At 34.4% G+C, this 20,987-nt stretch overlaps 2 protein-coding genes and 1 long non-coding RNA gene across 3 annotated transcripts in view; 1 reads left to right on the top strand and 2 right to left on the bottom strand.

Annotated features, from left to right (window-relative positions):
* Window positions 1-1,144: 1,144 nt before the first annotated feature.
* On the bottom strand, window positions 1,145-3,759 carry LOC149129121 (deoxynucleoside triphosphate triphosphohydrolase SAMHD1-like). Its single transcript, XM_089346776.1, is given in 2 exon segments — window positions 1,145-2,592; window positions 2,594-3,759. Coding segments are annotated over 2 exon segments (1,581 nt in total). The 5' UTR covers window positions 3,515-3,759; the 3' UTR covers window positions 1,145-1,932.
* Window positions 3,760-6,757: 2,998 nt separating this feature from the next.
* LOC149129120 (deoxynucleoside triphosphate triphosphohydrolase SAMHD1-like) lies at window positions 6,758-9,330 on the bottom strand. The gene is given in 3 exon segments (XM_089346775.1): window positions 6,758-8,399; window positions 8,402-8,575; window positions 8,578-9,330. Coding segments are annotated over 3 exon segments (1,575 nt in total). The 5' UTR covers window positions 9,089-9,330; the 3' UTR covers window positions 6,758-7,509.
* A 3,740-nt stretch (window positions 9,331-13,070) lies between these two features.
* LOC149129112 (uncharacterized) overlaps window positions 13,071-20,987 on the top strand; it is a 59,090-nt gene continuing 51,173 nt past the window's right edge. Inside the window, exon 1 of the long non-coding RNA XR_016240443.1 lies at window positions 13,071-13,368. This is a non-coding gene — a long non-coding RNA (uncharacterized LOC149129112). The remainder of the gene's footprint in view (window positions 13,369-20,987) is intronic.

Raw genomic sequence — 20,987 nt, 5'->3', positions numbered from 1 at the left:
TGAATTTAGAAATAGTTTCAATATGTTTTTAAAAATTTTAACTTTTACCATATGTTTGATATTACGTAAACTCTGAAATTGTACAGTATTAACAATTTTAATACAGAGTGATGGAAATTGTATGCATCCATGAATAGCGTCCTGAAAAACCTGATCCGAAACTGTATCGTTTGTGTTAGCCATTATAAAATTGTTAAGGAATATATCTAATTTACTTTTTGCTTTGAAATCTTTTTGCTTTGAATCTTTGAAAGTTTTCAATATACATTTACACTTTGACCAAATCTTAAACAAAATAGTGATGATTTTCCTATATTCTAACATGACTCAATGAGAGGTTATAATTTTTGAAATATTTTGTAATGTGAGGTAAAAATATAAATTATCCAGACATGTTCAGTTGAATATTTCTAATATTTGATTTGAAATTATCTCTGTCGCATTGGCATGAAATATCTGGTGTCACAAATAATATAAGCGATCAGAAAGTGTCTCCGATGTTGGCAGAAAAAAAAAAACAGGAAGTGAACTTTGTTGTTATATGAAAAGTCAGCTGACGATTACACCCACTTTTTTTATAACACAACACAACTTTCACTTTACTTAATAAAGCATCTTCAACATCATCAGCAATAACATTTAATAATATCGAGACTATTCATTTTGAAGTTTCTCTACCCAAATGCTTTTCTTGGACAAAATGCCAGCAAATATGAGGAGATGGTCAAGTCGCTCACATCAACACAATGTGCTCAATTAATACTTCTTTTATTGAAACTTTAAGAATTATAGTCACGTCAATCTCGAATAAAATTTGAACGTCATAACACGAATGAAATCCCTTTAACAGTTTTATGCGGCACAGATACAATTCAGCCTACTCTCTGCCTTTCTCTATTCATGAAAAAAGTTATTTCAACAAAAGGACGCCCGACTTATCGACACAATTACTGGTGCATCGAGTGTGTCAATGTGAGTCTGTTAGAGAGTGCGCGTGCATGTATGACAACCAACCACACACAAAAAATTATCTAATTCTCATATACATTTTTAATGATACACAATGAAATTATATATTTTCAAAGTAAGGAAATATATGATAAAATTTAAAGAAATCGAAGAGAAAACAAAACAAAAAAAAATCGATGGTTAATTTACAAAAAAATTATTGCACGTTTATTATTTCTAACATTTGAATCTTACAAAAGTTTCAATATACATTTACACTTTTAAACTTTTACCAAATCTTAAACAAAAAAGTGATGGTTTTCCCATATTCTTAACATGACTCAATGAGAGGTTATAATTTTTGAAAGTAAGAAAATATATGTTAAAATTTAAAGAAATCGAAGACTAGACAATATTTCTAGTAGAAAAGTAAAAAAAACATAGTTAATTTAGGAAAAAAGTGCTGTTCGCTTAATATTTCTAGCCTTTGAATTTAAAAATAGTTTCAAGATGTTTTTAAAATTTTAAACTTTTACCAAATTTTAAGCAAAGAATGAATCTTTCTCATATGTTTCTTTCGTGACTCAATGAGAGGATTTAATTTATAAGTAATCGATTCCGCCAACGATTGTGCACTTGATCTGCTTCAGTTTCTTATGTTAATTTTTTTTTTCAAAACCTTAAAAATTTTCTTAAAAGTAAATATTTCCGATCAAAAAGTTCTTTTAATTTAGAATAGAGAATGTTGTCCAATTAGTATTTTTAAGCTTTCAATGTTTGAATAGTTTCAATATATTTTTATAATTTTAATTTTTTGCCAAGTGTCATTACTCATCTCACAAGTTGTCTATGATTTTGTTTTCTTTCATTGGTTATATTCGATCTGATTTTTTTTTTTTGTTATTGATCTCTCTCTTGAATATTGTCTCCGCTTTTTTTTTCTTTTGGTTTCGTTAATTGTTTCTTCTTTTAGTTACAATTTCCTTACAAATTCATTCCAAAGCAATGACTGGTTTTCATTTGAAATTTCTTTGGCAGAAAAAGCATATTTTCCAGTTCTTCAGTTGTTTTGTCGTTAAGTTTGCTTCCATCTTTCCTATAAAATGGTATTTTCAATAGTGGGTTATCTTTTTTAGCTCCATAGTCAAAACGGGCTATGCAGATCTTGTCTGTTTCCATGACTGAAACCCGGTCTGTGCTGTTTATTATTTCATTGATGCTACCCGTGATTGTGCCCTCGATATTGCCCTGCATGTTGCTCTCCGATCTGTCCAAGATTTCACCATGAAGTGTGCCCTTGATATCGCCCTTCATTTTACTCTCCGATGTGCGCAAGATATTATATTCGATACTGCCCTTGATCGTATTGCCCTCAAATATTTCTCGCTCTATTGTACCCTCGGTCGTTTTCTCGATTTCGCCAACGATTGTGCACTTGATCTGCTTCAGTTTCTTATCCTTGATTGCTTCCCTGAATGTGCCCTGTTCTCTACAATCGGCCCGAAATTTGGCATCGATTCTCCTTTTCCTTGTATTTCTCCTCGTATCACTGTCTTCGAATGTGCCCGTGATTGTGCCCTCGATTGTGTCTGTGACGGTGCCTTTGTATGCAAAAGACCGACCGATTATAGCCTTCAGTTTTTTTCTGGGCGTCTTCGAGACATTCACTCCCCTCACACTTTAACATCTCCTCCAAAATACTATCAGTAAAATAAGTAAATTTCTTCATATCGTCCACCCTCTCGAAAATTGCGAGGGGTTTATCTGCGGAATTGAAAGCATCGCCAAGTAGTTTATTAAGCAGGAGAACAGTTTTGTGCTGGTAAGCCGTGTTATGTAGTCGATATCGTGAATAAAACATATCATAGAAATTTTTAAGCGTTTTGTCTCTGTAGCATAGCGTGCCATCTATTACTTTGGACATTTTCAGCATTCTTTCGTGATCAAAGGATGTTCCAATGCCAAGAAAATGGGAATCTCTCGCCAGATAATCCCATTTGTCAACGTCAATGTTATAGAAATTATTGCTGACAATTTGGTAAAAGAAATTTGACTTCTTAGACTTCCTTTGTTCACCAATAATAATATCTTTTATGAAATCAATTTCATTAGTCTCAAGTTTGTTTTTAATATATGTGTTCTCTCCAAGAAGATGATCCAACATATAACACGATGCCTTTTCATGTTTCCATTTATTATCTTCTCCTCGAGTTTCATTAATAATACCTTCAAAGGCATGCGAAAAAGGTGCATGTCCTAAATCGTGGCACAAACCAGCAATTTCAACACATAGTATATCTCTATCAGTTATACCCAAATTGGAATCTTGCTGCTTAAGATGGCGAATCATTTTCCCAGCTAGATGACATGTCCCCAGACAATGCTCGAATCTATTATGCGAAGCTGATGGATAAACATAATAACACAAACCTAGTTGTTTGATATTACGTAATCTCTGAAATTGTATTGTATTGATAATCTCTACACAGAGTGGTGGCAACTCCATAGATCCATGAATAGCGTCCTGAAAAACCTGATCCGAACTTGTATCGTTTGCGTTAGGCATTATAAAATTGTTAGGAATATATCTAACTTACTTTTTGTTTGTCGTTTATGTTGCTGGAGGTGGTTTAGTTGTTGTTATGCTTGTTAGTTTTGTAATGTGGAGTAGAAATATAAATTATCGTTGTTTTTATATGAAAAGTCAGCTGACGACTACACCCACTTCTTAATGACACAACACAACTTTCACTTTACTTAATAAAGCATTTTCAACATCACCAGCAATAACATTTAATAATATCGAGTAGTAGTAGTAGTAGTAGTAGTAGTAGTAGTAGTAGTAGTAGTAGTAGTAGCAGTAGTAGTAGTAGTAGTAGTAGTAGTAGTCGTAGTAGTAGTAGTAGTAGTAGTAGTATCACATTCGTAGTTACTGCGCAGAAAAACCGTACTTTTCCAATATGTATACGTGTGTGCATGTGTATGTATGTGTGTGTATGTGCGTGCGTGCGTGCGTGCGTGTGTGCGTGTGTGTGTGTGTGTGTTTGTGTGTGTGTGTGTGTGTATGTGTGTGTGTGTGTGTGTGTGTGTGTGTGTGTGTGTGTTTGACTGAATAGATGTATTTAAATATATGCGTGTTAAGTTCGAACGAGCAAATGTAGTGTCGTTGGAATTTTCTTTAGAATACCAGCAATAACATCACTCCTCAAATTTACAGTTGCAGCAAGAACTACAACAACAACAATAAAAGCAAATCTTACATCAGTTAAGAAACTACAAAATTATATTATCGGTGCCTTTGGAAAATAGAACGAATATTATTTTCTGGATATTAATAAAATAAAACATCTTCACAGATGACGTGGATTAGCTTTCGTAAAACAGAAATTTCAGTTACTTTCAATTTCTTAAAAGACCACATAAATGTATAACAGAAGTTATGGCTTAGACATGGTGTACTTCATATGGAAGTATATTGAGAAGTCAAACGTCTTCAGAAATCTTGATATAAATCTTTTAGATCACAAACTGACGGATAATGTTTGGTTATTCGTTACACTATTGTCGCGCGTCATCTAGAATATTAGTGTTAATCTAGTAGTCAGTAGTTAATGCTGTTTATTTCTCACCCTCTGCTAGATTCCAATGCGTATATCCTGTTTGTAAAACAACAACGAAGTAAGATAAATACAACAAAAGTAATATAACGAGTTGTCTCCTTCAATATAATTACAAGATTAAGGGAGACTATTTATTCTGAAGTTTATCTATATCAACACGATGTTGATTACACGATATAGTAACGTCAATCTCGAATAAAATTTGAACGTCATAACACGAATGAAATCCCTTTAACAGTTTTATGCGGCACAGATACAATTCAGCCTACTCTCTGCTTTTCTCTATTCATGAAAGAAGTTATTTCAACAAAAGGACGCCCGACTTATCGACACAACTACTGGTGCTTCGAGTGTGTCAATGTGAGTCTGTTAGAGAGTGCGCGTGCATGTATGAAAACCAATCACACACACAAAAAATTCTCTACTTCTCATATACATTTTTAATGATACACAATGAAATTATATATTTTCAAAGTATGGAAATATATGATAAAATTTTTTAAAAATCGAAATGAAGAAAGAAAAAAAAACATCAATGGTTAATTTAGAAAAAAATTATTGCACGTTTATTATTTCTAACATTTGAATCTTAGAAAAGTTTCTATATACATTTACACTTTTAAACTTTTACCAAATCTTAAACAAAAATGTGATGATTTTTCAATATTCTAACATGACTCAATGAGAGGTTATAATTTTGTAATGTTTTGTAATGTGGGGTAAAAATATAAATTATCCAGATATATTTAGTTGAATATCTCTAATATTTGATTTGAAATTATCTCAGTCGCATTGACATGAAATATCTGGTGTCACAAATAATATAAGCGATCAGAAAGTGTCTCCGATGTTGGCAGGACAAAAACAGGAAGTGAACTTTGTTGTTATATGAAAAGTCAGCTGACGACTACACCCACTTTTTTTTATAACACAACACAACTTTCACTTTACTTAATAAAGCATCTTCAACATCATCAGCAATAACATTTAATAATATCGAATAGTAGTAGTAGTAGTAGTAGTAGTAGTAGTAGTAGTAGTAGTAGTAGTAGTAGTAGTAGTAGTAGTTGTAGTAGTTGTAGTAGTAGTAGTAGTAGTTATATTATTAGCGTACAATTATCACATTCGGATTTAACTACAGCGCAGAAAGCCCGATGTTTTCACATAAGTATACGAGTGTGCATGTGTATGTAAGTATGTGTGTGTGTGTGTGTATGTGAATGCACGTGTGAGTGTTGTGTGTGTGTGTGTGTGTGTGTGTGTGTGTGTGTGTGTGTGTGTGTGTGTGTGTTTGTGTGTGTGTGAATGAATAGATGTAGGTAAATGTATGCGTGTAAAGTTGGAACAAGGCAAATATAGTGTCGTTAGAATTTTCTCTAGAATACCAGCAATAACATCACTCCTCTGAAAAATCAACAGTAGCAGCAAGAACTACAACAATAAAAACAAATCCTACATCAGTTAAGAAACTACGAAATTATATAATCAATACCTTTGGAAAATAGAACGAATATTATTTTCTGGATATTAATAAAAGAGAACATGTTCACAGATGACGTAGATTAGCTTTCGTAAAACAGAATCTTCAGTTACTTTCATTTTCTTAAAGGAAAACATAAATGTATAACAGAAGTTATGGCTTAGACATGGTGTACTTCATATGGAAGTATATTGAGAAGCCAAGCGTCTTCAGAAATCTTGATATAAATCTTCTAGATCAGGTGAAATATATTTGGTACATATTTGACCTCTACAAACTGACCTATATGTTTGGTTACTCGCTACACTATTGTCGCGCCTCATCTACAATATTAGTGTAAATCTAGTAGTCAGTAGTTAATGCTGTTTATTTCTCACCCACTGCAAGATTACAATGAATGAAATCCCTTTAACAGTTTTATGCGGCACAGATACAATTCAGCCTACTCTCTGCCTTTCTCTATTCATGAAAAAAGTTATTTCAACAAAAGGACGCCCGACTTATCGACACAATTACTGGTGCATCGAGTGTGTCAATGTGAGTCTGTTAGAGAGTGCGCGTGCATGTATGACAACCAACCACACACAAAAAATTATCTAATTCTCATATACATTTTTAATGATACACAATGAAATTATATATTTTCAAAGTAAGGAAATATATGATAAAATTTAAAGAAATCGAAGAGAAAACAAAAAAAAAAAAAATCGATGGTTAATTTACAAAAAAATTATTGCACGTTTATTATTTCTAACATTTGAATCTTACAAAAGTTTCAATATACATTTACACTTTTAAACTTTTACCAAATCTTAAACAAAAAAGTGATGGTTTTCCCATATTCTTAACATGACTCAATGAGAGGTTATAATTTTTGAAAGTAAGAAAATATATGTTAAAATTTAAAGAAATCGAAGACTAGACAATATTTCTAGTAGAAAAGTAAAAAAAACATAGTTAATTTAGGAAAAAAGTGCTGTTCGCTTAATATTTCTAGCCTTTGAATTTAAAAATAGTTTCAAGATGTTTTTAAAATTTTAAACTTTTACCAAATTTTAAGCAAAGAATAAATCTTTCTCATATGTTTCTTTCGTGACTCAATGAGAGGATTTAATTTATAAGTAAGGAAATATATGTTAATTTTTTTTTTCAAAACCTTAAAGATTTTCTTAAAAGTAAATATTTCCGATCAAAAAGTTCTTTTAATTTAGAATAGAGAATGTTGTCCAATTAGTATTTTTAAGCTTTCAATGTTTGAATAGTTTCAATATATTTTTATAATTTTAATTTTTTGCCAAGTGTCATTACTCATCTCACAGGTTGTCTATGATTTTGTTTTCTTTCATTGGTTATATTCGATCTGATTTTTTTTTTTTGTTATTGATCTCTCTCTTGAATATTGTCTCCGCTTTATTTTTCTTTTGGTTTCGTTAATTGTTTCTTCTTTTAGTTACAATTTCCTTACAAATTCATTCCAAAGCAATGACTGGTTTTCATTTGAAATTTCTTTGGCAGAAAAAGCATATTTTCCAGTTCTTCAGTTGTTTTGTCGTTAAGTTTGCTTCCATCTTTCCTATAAAATGGTATTTTCAATAGTGGGTTATCTTTTTTAGCTCCATAGTCAAAACGGGCTATGCAGATCTTGTCTGTTTCCATGACTGAAACCCGGTCTGTGCTGTTTATTATTTCATTGATGCTACCCGTGATTGTGCCCTCGATATTGTCCTGCATGTTGCTCTCCGATCTGTCCAAGATTTCACCATGAAGTGTGCCCTTGATATCGCCCTTCATTTTACTCTCCGATGTGCGCAAGATATTATATTCGATACTGCCCTTGATCGTATTGCCCTCAAATATTTCTCGCTCTATTGTACCCTCGGTCGTTTTCTCGATTTTGCCAACGATTGTGCACTTGATCTGCTTCAGTTTCTTATCCTTGATTGCTTCCCTGAATGTGCCCTGTTCTCTACAATCGGCCCGAAATTTGGCATCGATTCTCCTTTTCCTTGTATTTCTCCTCGTATCACTGTCTTCGAATGTGCCCGTGATTGTGCCCTCGATTGTGTCTGTGACGGTGCCTTTGTATGCAAAAGACCGACCGATTATAGCCTTCAGTTTTTTCTGGGCGTCTTCGAGACATTCACTCCCCTCACACTTTAACATCTCCTCCAAAATACTATCAGTAAAATAAGTAAATTTCTTCATATCGTCCACCCTCTCGAAAATTGCGAGGTGTTTATCTGCGGAATTGAAAGCATCGCCAAGTAGTTTATTAAGCAGGAGAACAGTTTTGTGCTGGTAAGCCGTGTTATGTAGTCGATATCGTGAATAAAACATATCATAGAAATTTTAAGCGTTTTGTCTCTGTAGCATAGCGTGCCATCTATTACTTTGGACATTTTCAGCATTCTTTCGTGATCAAAGGATGTTCCAATGCCAAGAAAATGGGAATCTCTCGCCAGATAATCCCATTTGTCAACGTCAATGTTATAGAAATTATTGCTGACAATTTGGTTACCAAATTTGACTTCTTAGACTTCCTTTGTTCACCAATAATAATATCTTTTATGAAATCAATTTCATCAGTCTCAAGTTTGTTTTTAATATATGTGTTCTCTCCAAGAAGATGATCCAACATATAACACGATGCCTTTTCATGTTTCCATTTATTATCTTCTCCTCGAGTTTCATTAATAATACCTTCAAAGGCATGCGAAAAAGGTGCATGTCCTAAATCGTGGCACAAACCAGCAATTTCAACACATAGTATATCTCTATCAGTTATACCCAAATTGGAATCTTGCTGCTTAAGATGGCGAATCATTTTCCCAGCTAGATGACATGTCCCCAGACAATGCTCGAATCTATTATGCGAAGCTGATGGATAAACATAATAACACAAACCTAGTTGTTTGATATTACGTAATCTCTGAAATTGTATTGTATTGATAATCTTTACACAGAGTGGTGGCAACTCCATAGATCCATGAATAGCGTCCTGAAAAACCTGATCCGAACTTGTATCGTTTGCGTTAGGCATTATAAAATTGTTAGGAATATATCTAACTTACTTTTTGCTTGTCGTTTATGTTGCTGGAGGTGGTTTAGTTGTTGTTGTGCTTGTTAGTTTTGTAATGTGGAGTAGAAATATAAATTATCGTTGTTTTTATATGAAAAGTCAGCTGACGACTACACCCACTTCTTAATGACACAACACAACTTTCACTTTACTTAATAAAGCATTTTCAACATCACCAGCAATAACATTTAATAATATCGAGTAGTAGTAGTAGTAGTAGTAGTAGTAGTAGTAGTAGTAGTAGTAGTAGTAGTAGTAGTAGTAGTAGTAGTAGTATCACATTCGTAGTTACTGCGCAGAAAAACCGTACTTTTCCAATATGTATACGTGTGTGCATGTGTATGTATGTGTGTGTATGTGCGTGCGTGCGTGCGTGCGTGTGTGCGTGTGTGTGTGTGTGTTTGTGTGTGTGCGTGTGTGTATGTGTGTGTGTGTGTGTGTGTGTGTGTGTGTGTGTGTGTGTGTGTGTGTGTGTGTGTTTGACTGAATAGATGTATTTAAATATATGCGTGTTAAGTTCGAACGAGCAAATGTAGTGTCGTTGGAATTTTCTTTAGAATACCAGCAATAACATCACTCCTCAAATTTACAGTTGCAGCAAGAACTACAACAACAACAATAAAAGCAAATCTTACATCAGTTAAGAAACTACAAAATTATATTATCGTTGCCTTTGGAAAATAGAACGAATATTATTTTCTGGATATTAATAAAATAAAACATCTTCACAGATGACGTGGATTAGCTTTCGTAAAACAGAAATTTCAGTTACTTTCAATTTCTTAAAAGACCACATAAATGTATAACAGAAGTTATGGCTTAGACATGGTGTACTTCATATGGAAGTATATTGAGAAGTCAAACGTCTTCAGAAATCTTGATATAAATCTTTTAGATCACAAACTGACGGATAATGTTTGGTTATTCGTTACACTATTGTCGCGCGTCATCTAGAATATTAGTGTTAATCTAGTAGTCAGTAGTTAATGCTGTTTATTTCTCACCCTCTGCTAGATTCCAATGCGTATATCCTGTTTGTAAAACAACAACGAAGTAAGATAAATACAACAAAAGTAATATAACGAGTTGTCTCCTTCAATATAATTACAAGAGTAAGGGAGACTATTTATTCTGAAGTTTATCTATATCAACACGATGTTGATTACACGATATAGTAACGTCAATCTCGAATAAAATTTGAACGTCATAACACGAATGAAATCCCTTTAACAGTTTTATGCGGCACAGATACAATTCAGCCTACTCTCTGCTTTTCTCTATTCATGAAAGAAGTTATTTCAACAAAAGGACGCCCGACTTATCGACACAACTACTGGTGCTTCGAGTGTGTCAATGTGAGTCTGTTAGAGAGTGCTCGTGCATGTATGAAAACCAATCACACACACAAACAATTCTCTACTTCTCATATACATTTTTAATGATACACAATGAAATTATATATTTTCAAAGTATGGAAATATATGATAAAATTTTTTAAAAATCGAAATGAAGAAAGAAAAAAAAACATCAATGGTTAATTTAGAAAAAAATTATTGCACGTTTATTATTTCTAACATTTGAATCTTAGAAAAGTTTCTATATACATTTACACTTTTAAACTTTTACCAAATCTTAAACAAAAATGTGATGATTTTTCAATATTCTAACATGACTCAATGAGAGGTTATAATTTTGTAATGTTTTGTAATGTGGGGTAAAAATATAAATTATCCAGATATATTTAGTTGAATATCTCTAATATTTGATTTGAAATTATCTCAGTCGCATTGACATGAAATATCTGGTGTCACAAATAATATAAGCGATCAGAAAGTGTCTCCGATGTTGGCAGGACAAAAACAGGAAGTGAACTTTGTTGTTATATGAAAAGTCAGCTGACGACTACACCCACTTTTTTTTATAACACAACACAACTTTCACTTTACTTAATAAAGCATCTTCAACATCATCAGCAATAACATTTAATAATATCGAATAGTAGTAGTAGTAGTAGTAGTAGTAGTAGTAGTAGTAGTAGTAGTAGTAGTAGTAGTAGTAGTAGTAGTAGTCGTAGTAGTAGTAGTAGTAGTAGTATCACATTCGTAGTTACTGCGCAGAAAAACCGTACTTTTCCAATATGTATACGTGTGTGCATGTGTATGTATGTGTGTGTATGTGCGTGCGTGCATGCGTGCGTGTGTGCGTGTGTGTGTGTGTGTTTGTGTGTGTGTGTGTGTGTGTGTGTGTGTGTGTGTGTGTGTGTGTGTGTGTGTTTGACTGAATAGATGTATTTAAATATATGCGTGTTAAGTTCGAACGAGCAAATGTAGTGTCGTTGGAATTTTCTTTAGAATACCAGCAATAACATCACTCCTCAAATTTACAGTTGCAGCAAGATCTACAACAACAACAATAAAAGCAAATCTTACATCAGTTAAGAAACTACAAAATTATATTATCGTTGCCTTTGGAAAATAGAACGAATATTATTTTCTGGATATTAATAAAATAAAACATCTTCACAGATGACGTGGATTAGCTTTCGTAAAACAGAAATTTCAGTTACTTTCAATTTCTTAAAAGACCACATAAATGTATAACAGAAGTTATGGCTTAGACATGGTGTACTTCATATGGAAGTATATTGAGAAGTCAAACGTCTTCAGAAATCTTGATATAAATCTTTTAGATCACAAACTGACGGATAATGTTTGGTTATTCGTTACACTATTGTCGCGCGTCATCTAGAATATTAGTGTTAATCTAGTAGTCAGTAGTTAATGCTGTTTATTTCTCACCCTCTGCTAGATTCCAATGCGTATATCCTGTTTGTTTTCCTGCCAGTTTTTTCCATAACACTAGTCAACAAAACTTTGCTACTATTAGTCGAAATAGTGCTCATTGGTAATTTGGGAGCGCTGATTCCGAATCTACAATCATTTTTACTGTAGCACGTCAGGTTTTTGCGCTATCATTGTTATACTCCTACCAAAAATACAATAATGTGATAATTCATGACAAATATAATCAACATGTTAAGCGTAGATTACCGTTATTTGGCATAAGAACAATAGCAACTAGATGGAAAAGTAACTCTAAAACCAATAAAACACAAAACAAAAGTGTAAAGTGAATATTATTTTTATGTTTTTCAAAAATAGCTTTGGCGTCTTCCTTTACGCTTATGTTGCGTGTTCATTTCTCGTTTTAAAAACCAGCAGTAGTCCGTCAGCATGTTTGGTGTAAGTCTGCCTTTGTAGCGGTATTCTAGCTCTTTGATTTGTTGATGAAATCATTCCCCATGCTCATCACTTACATCACCCATATTGGGTGGAAAGAAATCAAGATGAGAGTGGAGAAAATGAATTTTTAGAGACATTCTAGCCCCAAGTTGCTTATAAGCTTTCAAATAATCATTCACAATTTCAACATAGATGATTTTTCATTTTCCAAAAACTTTTGTTTATAAGAGAAACAAACTATTCCTAAGCAGTTTTCTCTAGTGAGGTTAATTTTTCTTGAAAAAGCTCATCATAAATTAGTGTGCGAATTTCTGGTCGATTAAAAACATCAACTTTGATCTTAGCTTCACTCTTCCTAGAAACAAAATGCAGTGCTTTATTCACTTAAACTATTTTTGCTAAAATATGAAGGAGTATTGGAATACTTTTAGCTGCATGAACACGGGTAAGCTCCCGCCGCTTACCCGTGGACCCGTGGACCCGTGGATCCGCGGCCCGGATAGAACACGGTTGGTTTTGTTGGATCATATCACCCGCGTTATAGAGAGGGAGCACTGTAAAACCTAATATCAATAGCCTACTGTGAGGAGAACTTTACTATAACTACAGTGATAACAAAGTAAAATAAATTCTCATCTTATGTGCCAATTTAACAGGTAGCCTACATATCCCTCTATCAGCACTTCTTTTTGTTTCAGTTGAGTATATGAATGAAAATCGAATGCAAATAGCCTACTATTTTGTCTATATTACCAGTTGGTTGAAAATCTGATGCTGCGAATAACTAAAAAAATACTACGGGTGCTATCTGAAAAGTAATGTCAGATTCGGATTCAGCACACTAAAATTACCCCAAATCAGCTGAAAAAGTTTAAATAGCATGAGAGAATTTTTTTCATTCCACAGTATAATCTGTTCATTTTTGTAATATGTATTTGTAATATTCCTTCATTTACAGCCAGAATACTGAGAAGTTTCAGCGTGCTTTACTTAGGCTACGTAAGTTACAAAATAATTGTTGTTTGTTTATTCTTCTGGAGAAAAGGTTTTTGTGAGATTTTTAAAGTCCATTTTGTTTGTGGGGCTCGGGTTAACCAAGACATTGAAAGGCTGGTTGGTTCCTTCGTCCATTTGGAGCAAAATAATTACTAAAAGTTTTTTCTTCCGAAAAACTTTTTTTTTTTAAATATTAAACGTGGCGGTAATTTTGACATCCAACTAGTGAGAAGGACATATGTCTAGACTAAGAAGAGGCCCGAAAGATAGCCAAGCATCATACGTGGTCCTCTAACGAGTATTCATTATTATCGATTTATATGGGAAAGCAATAACTAAGATGAGCTTCACAAGTGAACCATCAAAAATTCTAAGATTTTAGAAGAGAACGAGGAAGTCATTAGCACAAAATCAACTCCCTACAAAAACTTGTCAGAGTGAAAATTAGGAACAGAGTTGCTGCTCACAATAGAGAAACTAAAAAAGCTTCGCTCCTTCGTCAATTTGGAAGGAGTAAACTCAATAAGAGTTGTGGGAGAGGTAGCAGGGGACACAGATGTTACACTTGCGGTTACTCTAACCAGCAGAGCACTTTCTATCTCCAGACAAAAGGAGTCAAAGCACTATGACTTCAGCACCACCATTACAACAATTCAGCTGTAGTAGCAACACCACAACCAACAGCAACAATAACAGTGGTAAGCAAAGTAGCAGCAATAAAAACATAAAAAACCAAAACCATAACCGGAATATCGAAAGGAATTAACGTCATCCACTTCACAACAGCAACATCCAAAGATATGCAGTCACTCTTAGCGCAACACCCCCAGAGACACAAATGACAAATACTATCCATCAACCAGTCTTTTCATTTCTCAATGATTCTCCCTCAAATGGTGAAGAAAAGGAGGACGGTAAAATGAGACAAAACTCACGGGGCTGGGAGAGAGACGTGTCGAAATGTTGCTGTACATCACAAGAATAGAGGTGATCAACACCATTATAAAAGATACAATAATAAGCAAAGTTGCCAGTCTCACCCAGAAATGGGCTAAGAGGAAAATCCCGTAAGTGTCAGGCAGGAATAGAAAACGCATACACCACTTCCGTTATACATTACCACCTGACCGTTGTATTTTGCTTTAGCTTTCGTCGTCCGCCCAGGTTGAAGCGTCTGTTCTTGTGCAAGGGATACCTTCTATTGCAAGGCTGCCATCTGCTATCAACATTCAGAGCACAAACACTAGGGCTGCGACATCTATATTCTTAAACGGTGAACAGATTTAATTGCTTTTGCCAGACACGTATTTTTACAACTTGTCTCCTAGACGGAGTCGCAGTTCTGGTTCAAGCAAGGATTTATACGAGGTGCATGGTAACTAGAATATTGTTTGCTGCTCACGACAGTTGGACACTGCGGTAGATGGAGCTTCCATACTGGCATTCTTTTGAGGACTACCGATGGTAAAGGATCATGACGTTCTCTGAGAAACTCAGTGTAAATATCAACGCGAATCAAATGATGATTAGTTCCAGAGAGCTTTCGAGCCAGGAACTATGGATAGCCTCCAGGAATTCCTGGTCTAGCAGTATTTCTGATTCAAGGAATGCTCTAGAGACATGAAAGTGTTGTCAGCCATATCTGTCTGAAATACATGCAGAGCGACGAAACCACTTTGTATGTGTATTCGTTTAGAACTCGTACATTGTTAATCTGTTGTCTCAAGCAGGGAATATTTGTCAATCAACCGTGTCTATCATGAAAATATCTTCGCCACCTTTCTTTCACCTGAAAGCGCAAGCATGTTCTTTTGTCTCAGTCGCTGCTCTCTATTTGCGAATCTTGTTTGTTGGAATTTTCTTGCAATTTTTTTGTTACTCTCGCTTTTGCACTTTTACGTATGACACGCAAACGTGTATGTTGTCTTTTTCACTGTCTTTTTCTCACTAAAAACGAAATCATCATCGTCATCCTTATTATCACAAGTAGTAGTAGTAGTAGTAGTAGTAGTAGTAGTAGCGTTCATTGTCTTAGCTGAATGTTATTTTAGGTGCTCCGTAAGTTATTGTTTCCTTAGAGAGCTGTAATTCTTAATTTTATTGTTTCATCTTTTTTAAGAAAATCGAGCTATCAGAAGCTTGTCGACTTCTTTAGTTATTCTTCCGACGGAAAACTAATATTTTTCAATCAAGACAACAATCTCTAAGACGGCTTCCACGTTTTATTTCTAGTGAAGAAAACGAAGAAAAGCGATTGGGAATGTCGCTACAGTCAAAACCTTTTACGCGGTACTACCACTGCAGGAGTAACTAGCAACTATGATAGCAGTGTCAATAGCAACAATAGCAGCCGTAATATTGATGTGTCCCTTAGAGCTGTAGATAGAAGTAAAACTGCCTGACACCCACACAATGAAGAGAGAGAGAGAGAGAGAGAGAGAGAGGGGTAGGGAGAGATAGAGAGAGAGAGAGAGAGAGAGAGAGAGAGAGAGGGGGAGGGAGAGAGAGAGAGAGAGAGAGAGAGAGAGAGAGAGAAAGAAAGAGAGAGAGAGAGAAAGAAAGAGAGAGACAGGGATGGAAATCATTACTGCATTAGTAACAAGTTGAATTAGAAGCAGTTGACCACTGCTACTACATAGTTATAAGCAATGATGCAGCAACAGTAACAACAGCAGTAAAATCACAGTAAAAAGCAGCTCCTTTGCTGGTACTGCCAAAACATTTGATTTTGTCCAATTGGATAGAAAATACCAAATAGTAAAAGGACTACAGTCATTGTACCACCGTACGTTCTAGAGCAAAAAACGTAGAAGAACGGTAGTGTACAAGTGTATATTTGAAAATATGCCAGTTAAAGCAAATTCCGCTGAGCTATGGAGTGACATAGGTTTTATCACTTGTGTCAACCAGTATGGTCGCATACGAGTAAATATTCACTCGGAAACTCTAGCCTAGAAACATTTCACTGTCCCATATAGAGGTAACAAATTTACAGTGATTCCAATTTATCTGAGACAGAAAATGAGTGCTCATGGTGAAAATTGCAAACGTACAACCAGAACTTAACTTCTGCTGGCTGATAAAATGTATTATTCTGGAAGAGCTTAAAACAATGATGGAAATAAAAAGCAAAATTCAGAAATAAAATTAGGTTGGGTTAGGATTGGAAATCCTGGTTCAGATGAAACCCTACCTAATAAAGATCTAAAGAGAGCAGCAACTGGTAATAGAGATTGAAGATCTAGATATCACAATCTTGGTAGCACCGCTTACCTTACGGCTTTCTCCTTCCAGCAACAAAAATAACAATAAAAAGTGACTACTGAGAGAGAGAGAGAGAGAGAGAGAGAGAGAGAGAGAGAGAGAGAGAGAGAGAGAGAGAGAGAGAGAGAGAGAGAGAGATAGAGAGAGAGAGAGAGAGAGAGAGAGAGAGAGTCCACTACTGCTAACGCAGAAACATCAACAATACCAGCAACATCGCTACAATGGCTGCTGCACTAGGTACTAAAATTGAAGCTGCACCTAGAACAACAACAGCAGCAGCAACAGAAAGCCTTAAAACAACGACTAAAAGATCAATAACAGAAGAAAATACAATCCTGCACAAATCATGCCTCTTCTAGCTACGGAAAACTCAGGTATGTTGTGTGGCGAAGGTAACGAGGAAAACTCTAAATTGTCAAATGTGAACAAAAGAGAAAGAAAGACAAAACATGCTAGCAAAGAAAGGCCGTGCGGTACGACGGAACGGAGAAAGATAGATAGATAGATAGATAGATAGAGAGAGAGAGAGAGAGAGAGAGAGAGAGAGAGAGAGAGAGAGAGAGAGAGGAGAGAGAGAGAGAGAGAGAGAGAGAGGGTGGGTTTTAGATTTAAATAATGATATGCCGATATCACACCTTCAGCAAGGACAACGCGAATACTGTCAACGCCATCTTTATTGCTATCGCTATTACAAACACCACTAATACTACAAACACAAGTACAACCTAAAACACGAACAACAAAATGTTAACTTCTCGAACATAAATACAAGTAATAAAACAATCAATGTATTACATACATGAACATACAAATGCTATAGACAATGGCTACATCGCTCCAATAAAATAGCCTACCAACAAACATAAAAGTCGTCAAAGCAATACAAGGCACGTAAAACCTTTTGAAAAATATATATCCTGCTAGAATAGATTTACCAAAGACTACAAACACCTATAGTTAATTTAGGAAAAAAGTGTTGTTCGCCTATTATTTCTAGCCTTTGAATTTAGAAATAGTTTCAATATGTTTTTAAAAATTTTAACTTTTACCATATGTTTGATATTACGTAAACTCTGAAATTGTACAGTATTAACAATTTTAATACAGAGTGATGGAAATTGCATGCATCCATGAATAGCGTCCTGAAAAACCTGATCCGAAACTGTTAGCCATTATAAAATTGTTAAGGAATATATCTAATTTACTTTTTGCTTTGAAATCTTTTTGCTTTGAATCTTTGAAAGTTTTCAATATACATTTACACTTTGACCAAATCTTAAACAAAATAGTGATGATTTTCCCATATTCTAACATGACTCAATGAGAGGTTATAATTTTTGAAATATTTTGTAATGTGAGGTAAAAATATAAATTATCCAGACATGTTCAGTTGAATATTTCTAATATTTGATTTGAAATTATCTCTGTCGCATTGGCATGAAATATCTGGTGTCACAAATAATATAAGCGATCAGAAAGTGTCTCCGATGTTGGCAGAAAAAAAAAAAAACAGGAAGTGAACTTTGTTGTTATATGAAAAGTCAGCTGACGACTACACCCACTTTTTTTATAATACAACACAACTTTCACTTTACTTAATAAAGCATCTTCAACATCATCAGCAATAACATTTAATAATATCGAGTAGTAGTAGTAGTAGTAGTAGTAGTAGTAGTAGTAGTAGTAGTAGTAGTAGTAGTAGTAGTAGTAGTAGTTATATTAGTAGCGTACAATTATCACATTCGGATTTAACTACAGCGCAGAAAGCCCGATGTTTTCACATAAGTATACGAGTGTGTGTGTGTGTGCTGTGACGGTGTATATGGTATTAATCCCCGTTAGTTCTGACATTTCCGATTAACTAGACTGTTCGTAAACAAAGGGGAAAAAGCCATCAAAATACTTGAATATTGCCTGCACTTGTTATTGGAGCTGGCAGAATTATTAATGCACCTCCACCAAGTGCTTTATTTCCTAGAAATAGCAGCCAAATCTTCTTCAAATCAAACTCTAGTTTAGGGTTAGGGTTCGGGTTTTAGAGTTAGGGTTAGGGTTAGGGTTATGAGTGAGGTTATGGCAAAAATAATCATAACCCTAACCGTCACCCTAAAACTAACCCTAACTCTAGAACCCGAACTCTAGTTCTTCTTCAAATCAAACTCTACCATCATTTAGAAAATGTGTTACTGAATACTAGCGAAAAATTGTTACACACACAGTTACGCACAGCGTTATTTATTATATAAACAATATATGCGTATAAATTACGATTAAACCGGATGAAATATATCACAGGGAATAACATTTTTATGACCGGCCAAAATTTATTGTTTATAAAAAGAGCACTGACTGTATTCAGCTGAATAGACGTCAGTGATTGGTTGAAATTACAGAAATACGACAACTTTAACATGAAATAACTTGCGATGTACAATTTTTTGTTAAGAAGGCTAAGAGAAAAAGTTGTTTTGTATGACACATTCTACCAGCGACCCAAGTTTGAAAGTGTTTCGTTAAGAAAACAAGTGTTGCCCGTCAAATCATTTGTTTTAATAAAACGGAATTTTCAGTTACTTTTATTTTCTTAAAAGAACTCTGTACTATATAGCTTAGAGGTGGTGACATTCGTATAGAAGTATGGTGAGTAGCTAAACGTCTTCAGAAATTTTGATATAAATCTTTTAGATCAGGTCTGTTATATATGAGACATATTTAACTTCTAACAACTGATCTAAGTGTTTGGTTATTTTACAATAAATATTTTCTCTTTATTTTACCGTTGTTGTACAGAAATTAGCTCCTTGCACTGGTAAAAAAGGGAAAACAGTGAAGTTTGGTTGGAGATTGCTCGCACATCTCTCTATGTGTTCGCTCAAATAGTATTTGTCCACATGATGTGCAGTTCTCCATATAAGGCACATCCTTCTTCGGTCTAAATAATTCTGCCCACATCCTGGACAATTTATATAAATTGAATTTTTGGATGCCCTAGTAAAATCAGTCTGAACTGTGAATCTCTCTCCTTATTTGAACTAGAATTCCGAACTTCCCAATAGGCTGAAGCAAATTCCTCAGTTTGGACGCCCGCATCTTTTAATTCTTGTTTCTGTTGTTGTTGGATATAATTTCACATTTGTCAATATTCTTTTTAGTGCTTTATGTTGTTTTTCTTTTTAGTTTTGATAAATATGTGTGTTTGTTAAGTTCATTACTTTGGGTTTTCCTGTATATGCTCTTCCAGCACGTGTATCTTTTTCTCTGAAGTGGGTCTAAAAAACGTTTGTTGTAATTATGTTGATGTAAATTGTTAGTGCTACTAATTACATTTGAAAAGCTGTGCGCAAATGACATGGATTAACTTTCTTGAAACAGAATTCTCAGTTACTTTCATTTCCGTAAAAGAACATGTAAATATATAACAGAAGATGGTGTCTTTGTGTAGAAGTATGGTGAGAAGCTAAACGTCTTCAGAAAACTTCAGTAATAGCCAGAGCATATAGACAGGCACTGATTTATCAGTATGTGGGTTCCTCACACCGCTGTAAATACTCATCACCAATTTCGTTAAGAACTTTTTATACCGTATCTAGTGGGTTTTTTTTCCTTACTTTGGTAGAAAATATGCTCTCCTCGAGAGAGTACTTCAAAGTCAAAGTTATTATTTTTCAGAAAATTTCAGTAAGGGCACGTTTCACCGGTATATAATCCTGACTACCACTACTACTACAATAATCGTTGCGGTTGTACCTGGTATTTACTATAGTCGTAGTAGGAGGACAGTGGTCAGTTACTTGAGCCAGTAATGCTGTATGTATGTATATGTGCAGATTTGGATGTTTTGTTTTATGCGTGTAATTTTCCGCATATAGTTGCATGTCTAGACATACTCATATATATACTTAAATGACAAACTTGTGGAAAGTTTTACAGTTTTTAATTCCAGTGACGGCTTCAATCTGTAATTTTCGAATCATGTTTCTCCTTTCTGGTTTTGAGAAGCCTAATTTCCCAAAATTCGTATTTGGGCAGTGTGTATGGATGTCATTATTCAGTTTATTTCAAGATTTCTTGTCTATAGAGAAAGAACCGGTTTCTAACCTAGATCCAAGGTTCCTTCAGTGGAATTTCAACATCAGCAACAGGGTATTTTTGTTTGCTTGTTTGTATGTATATATGTATGCATGTATGTGTGTGTGTGTGTGTGTGTGTGTGTGTGTATGTATGTATGTATGTATGTATGTATGTATGCATGCATGTATGTATGTGCAGATTTGTATGTCTTATGTATGTATTCTTATGCATATTGTTACATTTCTAGACATGCTCATATATATTTAAATGATAAACTTTTTGGAAGG

Source organism: Octopus bimaculoides, unplaced genomic scaffold, assembly GCF_046866305.1.
Source record: "Octopus bimaculoides isolate indiv1 unplaced genomic scaffold, ASM4686630v1 contig149, whole genome shotgun sequence".
In the NCBI taxonomy this organism is placed as follows: Eukaryota; Metazoa; Mollusca; class Cephalopoda; order Octopoda; family Octopodidae; genus Octopus; species Octopus bimaculoides.
Note: the sequence above shows the minus strand (reverse complement) of the source record. Positions and strands in the feature narration are given on the sequence as shown.